Consider the following 5,584-nt stretch of genomic DNA (forward strand, 5'->3'; position numbering starts at 1 on the left):
GCTACTGCTGAAAATATCGACTGAACTGAAATTCATCGGTGTTGCTAGCAGGGAGAGCTTTCGTTTTACCCTAATAGTGGGGAAAATTTAAAACTTTTACAACGTTTTTATTTTCCTGAAATAATACAGTAATGATTTTAACAATTCGTCTTTTGGGGTGTAAAAATCTAGTTTGATAATAATTTACATTTAAAAAGTTTGAATTTTTAGTATTTATCCATTTTATTAGAACACTTTCTTCGTGTACTGGAACGTCATTTGCGTTTTGTTCGTAGTGTTTCATTTGTTTTCTTTTGATTCATTTCAAAACATTACAGCAAGCCAAATTAAACTGTAAATCCATAAGATACAGTTCAATTTTGTGTAAAGTATTATAGATATCTCTAAAGAAAGTAAGTAAACTAGCATTTTAATTATGACAAAACATTGTGTTTTGGTATGGTTTTGGTAATCTTTCGTGTCATAATTGTATTCCGATTTTATTAATATTTCTGACTGTAGTGTGTACTATTTGCAGCAATTTAAGGTAATTTAGAAACGAGGCTTTGTTTTGCTATACATGTAATATGTTGCCATTTTACTGTAAGTTTAATAAAATGCAAAGCTTCATACTTTGCACCTTAACTAACTAACTAACTTTGCACAGTATAATAAATAGTATGCTTTGGTGCACATAAATATTCACTTAATAAAAGCTATACTAGAAGCTAAAACGGTCTAGTACTTTCAAATTAATACACCTAATGACAACATTTGTTTCAACATGGTTTGGCTTTTTAAATACCTATTTAATGAAGTGTTATATCACTGAAATCAACTTGTTTCAATTTATTTATTCCAGAATAACCACAAATATGGACGTTGCACTACACTCACTGAGCAAAACAGATACAAATCTCTCATGCAAACATAAATGCCTCGTTTGCAGCAAAGAATTTTATCAAAAAAGCAGCTTAACATCACATTTCAAGCTACATACAAAATCTGACATGTATCAATGTGATTACTGCCTTAAGTCCTACACGAGAAAGTCTATTTTAGAACAACACATCAGAAAACATACTAAATTAAATATCTTCCAATGTGAACTGTGTGATAAATATTACACAGTTAAAGCAAAACTGCGTAATCATATAAGAAGTCACGGGAATGTAAAAGCTTTTGCCTGCCATATATGTAATCAAAGTTATACACATAAGCATAGCCTTGTATCACATTTGCTTTTACATAAAGGTCTTATACACACTTGTGAATGTTGTGGCAAAGTGTACAGGAACAAAGCAAATGTAGAAAGACATTTATTGACGCACAAATGTTTAAAAACGTTTGAATGTAATGTATGTTTAAAAAAATTCTACCAAAAGGTACATTTGCTGAAGCATGTAGTTGTTCATAGTGGGGAGAAGAGATTCCTATGCCCCGTTTGTGGCAAACGTTTTAGTAGAAAAGACAGTTTGATGAAACATGGTAAAATGCATACTTTAAAGTATATGGACAATAATATAGAGATGCTAGATGCTAATAGAGATGATATTGATGATAATATTTTAATACAAAGGATTTACAAACATTGTAATAAGAGAAATGACAATATAACAATAAATAATTATGAAATTGACAACAACCAAGATTTTGGATTTCAAAATAGTAATATCATAGATGGTAAAGATTTTATAAACACAAGTATCACTTCTTATGATGAAACCACAAATGATATAAGTAAAGAAAATATAAAAACAAATGATGTGATTCTAAATATGACTTCAAAATTAGAAGACACAAAATATAAATGCACAATATGCAATAAGAGTTACAAGCATGAAAAATCATTGAAACTACACACAAGATTACACACATTAGACGCAATAGTATGCGAGATATGTTCAAAAGTGTTTGCTGTGTTTAGCAAGTATGAAGCACACAAGCTGTCTCATATGGGAGTAAAGCTGTTTGGATGTGAGTTGTGCGAGAAGAGGTTTACAGCGAGGCACTCTTTGGAGGCGCACTACAGGGCTCATAATGGGGATAAGCCGGTGCAGTGTGCGGAGTGTGGGATGAGGTACCTATTACTAGGAAACTATTCAAAATACTACTATATACATTTTAAACTGAAATAGATGTCATATACGAAAGAAAAAGTGGCCAAGGCCTACAGTGCAACCCCCTTTATAATGTAATGGCACCCCAGAACTTTTTTTTTAGGGTTCCGTACCCAAAGGGTAAAACGGGACCCTATTACTAAGACTTCGCTGTCCGTCCGTCCGTCCGTCCGTCCGTCCGTCTGTCTGTCACCAGGCTGTATCTCACGAACCGTGATAGTAAATATATAAATTTAATTAAATAAAATAAATTTCTGTTGCCGCTATAACAACAAATACTAAAAACAATAAAATAAAGATTTAAATGGGGCTCCCATACAACAAACGTGATTTTTGACCAAAGTTAAGCAACGTCGGGAGTGGTCAGTACTTGGATGGGTGACCGTTCTTTTTTTTCGTTTTTTTTTTGTATTATGGTACGGAACCCTTCGTGCGCGAGTCCGACTCGCACTTGCCCGGTTTTTATTTATTTAGGCAATATACAGTCTTATACAAAAATAATGTAATAATAAGCTGTTTTAATAGACCTTGAGTGCCCTACCTTAATAAAATAATTTCTAATCTAAAGTAGCTGGTGTAGGAGCAGTAAGCGGAAAACAAAGTTATCATTAAATAACAAAGTTATAATTCTGTTCAAGTCGGTGCAGTTAGCTTAGACAGCCTCTAAAATAGATTACATTTGTATGCCTCATATTATAGCTCCTTAGAGGCAGAAATAGAAAGAGTGAAAGAGAAGAATAGAGAAGTATTTTGTGGGGTGACCTTGATTGCGCTCCGTATATAGCTGGTTTATTTTGCTTACAACGAATTATCATGTATCCCTTTGCCCCAGGTTCACAAAGCAAAGCTCCCTCACCCGTCATTCGCGGGCACACCGACCGCACAGGCCGCCGCGCGCGCCCCGGCCGCCCCGCGAGCTGCTGTGCGCCGCGTGCGGCCGCCGGTTCCGTAGGAGGGACGCGCTCGGTGTTCATATGAGGACTTGTCTTAGGGCTGATTTAGACGATGCGTGAACTCGCATGCGAGTCTCATACCATTGCGGGTTTTGATCGGTCGGTTAATTTGGACGTAACCAACAGTACGCAATGTAACTAAAATCGCATGCGAGTTCGCCCGCCGTCTAAATCAGCCCTTAAGTGAGATTTGTGTACATACTAGTATGAAATTAAATGTATGAAAAAGGAGTCTTGATTTTATTTACATACATCATCACATCACGAAGGCAGCATAGGGTAATTGCGTCAGTTTACCGCCCAGTGTCAGTTTCCGTCCACTTGATGGATTAGCAAATAATACATTTGATTTGTAATTTGCTACTTGCGAATTATATTTTTTGTAGATAGATAAATTGTTTAGATATTAAGGATTGCAATAAGTCCATATTCAAATTTCGTCAAGTGGACGAAAACTAGAGCCAGACTAAAACTAGCGCAATGACCCTATTATATTCAATAAAATTACTCTATTCTCAATTCAACTGGTTTTATGTACATAATTATATACAAATGCATTCATAAATATTTACACATCAAGGAAAGCTAATAACATTCAATCACATCACATATGTAGTAACAAAATGGACCCTAGTATACAAGTTGTAACTTTGGCTGTCAGGTAGGTACAGTAAAGTAACATAGCTATAAACTTAAATTATAAATCTAAAGTAATACATTCAAATTTACAAACATTAACAATCAAACTTTTTTCACCACAATTAAATGTTTGATAAGGCTCATACAACTTGAGAACACTATCTACATTAAAAACACAATTATTTACATAACTATTGTTAATCAAAATTAAAAACACCTCATCATTTATATCAATAGTGTCCAGTAAATAGCTTCCATACTTATATTCGACTTTTTGAATTCGGAACACCAAGTGCTCACCTTTGGGTATTTTGAAATTGGAATTATCAGCCAGGAACCTTTCGTGTTGCCATAGAGAAATGTTAGCATTATGTTTTTTTAAAAGTGAACAAAGTCTGTATGCGAGGCCATCTTTCTTATACCTTATTTTCTTTAATTTTTCTGCTTCTATTGTCGAATTGTCTGTGGAGTTTGTGTGTTTTACTGTTTTTACGCTACTTTCATTGGAAGTCATCTGAGTTATGGATATTATTTCTACATCATCATTAGAAGTATTCTGTGGTGTAGGAGTATCGGCAATTGAAACTTGAGAACAATTTTCAGAACTAAACTGATTATCAAAGAATGATTTAATTTTTTTTATTATATCCACATTACTAGAACTTTTTGAGCTTTCGTTACTAAGTCTGTCTTCTAGTTGTATAGAATTCTGTGTTTCTAATATTGAAGTATCTTCAATTTCTATCTTAATGTTATCTTGCATTTTTCTTCGGTCACGTGGAAAATAGTGACTAAGTACAGGAGAAATACTTCGTTTCTCTGTTTGGATTTTATTATCATTCTTACTTTCACTAAACAATGTTTTTCTCATCTTAGGACTGTGAACAGGTGATGCAAACTTCTGAGCTATTACAGGACTCTTCATGCTAATATTAGCTCTCTGTGTACCAGTACACAGCACAGGCGACGTCAGATTAGCTTTACTGTTGTTATATTCAGCTGATTTTGGTATCGAGTACGTCTTATCTAAAACAATTTCAATCGGCTTAGTTTTACAAGTTAAAACTGGCGACTTATCACCTTCAGGGTCTTTAGTCACGTCAATTATAGTAATATCTAAGTTAGAAGCGTTGCTGGGAACCTTCGTTTTGCGTTTTCTTTTACGATTTAGTTTCTTGTTGGTTATGTTATTGAAATTCGCTTTGTTGTCGACATCTTCGAACTCGCTGGAGTCACTTGATGACCAGATTATCTCTTCTGAATAATCTTGCGAATTCAATAAGCGAAACTTCGTAGAAAATAGGTTTTCTTTATGTTTTTTCATTTTAACTAATGTACAAAACAATAACAATAGCGTTGACGACTGACATTTATATTTTTTAAGGGTTTTCTTTTTTTTTGTAGTGATGCACCCAGTGTCGATTGTGATGCAATATAATCGACCTAATTAATGTTACCATAATCTCATAGCCTGAGCTCCCTGACACAGAGATAACAATGTTTTTTTTTCCACATTATTTACCCAAATATTTGCTAGAGTTTATTATGACAACACTTTCATTTTTGTTATGTTGTCTACATTGACGACATATGGTGTTACTAATGTTTCGAGCTTCTGCAATTGAGCAGGTCAACTCGAATGTTATTCACAGATTCGAGTTTGAAGTGACTTTGTGTGGCAAGTTGTAGCATAAAATCGTCGTGGTTTTTAAATTAAATCACCAATACTGAACGTATTCAAAGTATAAATTACTTTGTTTTATTAATGATTATCATTTTCAAATAAAAAGTTGCAAATAGAGAACTGAGCGAGTGAGCATATGATATAAAAAAATCATTATAAAATAATACGATCATTTTAAAATTAAATGAGTACTCATGGTAGCCCAGCAA

The 5,584-nt window shown here is 33.9% G+C and overlaps 2 protein-coding genes across 2 annotated transcripts; one reads left to right on the forward strand and one right to left on the reverse strand.

The window, feature by feature from the left end:
- The first annotated feature begins 481 nt into the window (after positions 1-481).
- Positions 482-3,148, forward strand: LOC134803529 (zinc finger protein 84-like). Its single transcript, XM_063776329.1, has 3 exons — positions 482-526; positions 842-2,059; positions 2,932-3,148. The coding sequence occupies exons 2-3, from the start codon at positions 855-857 to the stop codon at positions 3,110-3,112; spliced, it is 1,386 nt and encodes a 461-aa protein (XP_063632399.1). The 5' UTR covers positions 482-526; positions 842-854; the 3' UTR covers positions 3,113-3,148.
- Positions 3,149-3,675: 527 nt separating this feature from the next.
- Positions 3,676-5,078, reverse strand: LOC134803331 (uncharacterized). Its single transcript, XM_063776125.1, has one exon. The coding sequence runs from the start codon at positions 5,013-5,015 to the stop codon at positions 3,750-3,752; it is 1,266 nt and encodes a 421-aa protein (XP_063632195.1). The 5' UTR covers positions 5,016-5,078; the 3' UTR covers positions 3,676-3,749.
- Between the last annotated feature and the right edge of the window lie 506 nt (positions 5,079-5,584).

The sequence above is a fragment of the Cydia splendana genome, chromosome 26 (genome assembly GCF_910591565.1).
Source record: "Cydia splendana chromosome 26, ilCydSple1.2, whole genome shotgun sequence".
Taxonomy (NCBI): domain Eukaryota; kingdom Metazoa; phylum Arthropoda; class Insecta; order Lepidoptera; family Tortricidae; genus Cydia; species Cydia splendana.

Coding starts and splice junctions, on each gene's coding strand:
- LOC134803529 (XM_063776329.1), top strand. CDS start 855: ATGGACGTTGCACTACACTCACTGAGCAAAACAGATACAAATCTCTCA. Junction 2,060..2,931: donor TGTGCGGAGTGTGGGATGAG/GTACCTATTACT, acceptor CCTTTGCCCCAG/GTTCACAAAGCAAAGCTCCC.
- LOC134803331 (XM_063776125.1), bottom strand. CDS start 5,015: ATGAAAAAACATAAAGAAAACCTATTTTCTACGAAGTTTCGCTTATTG.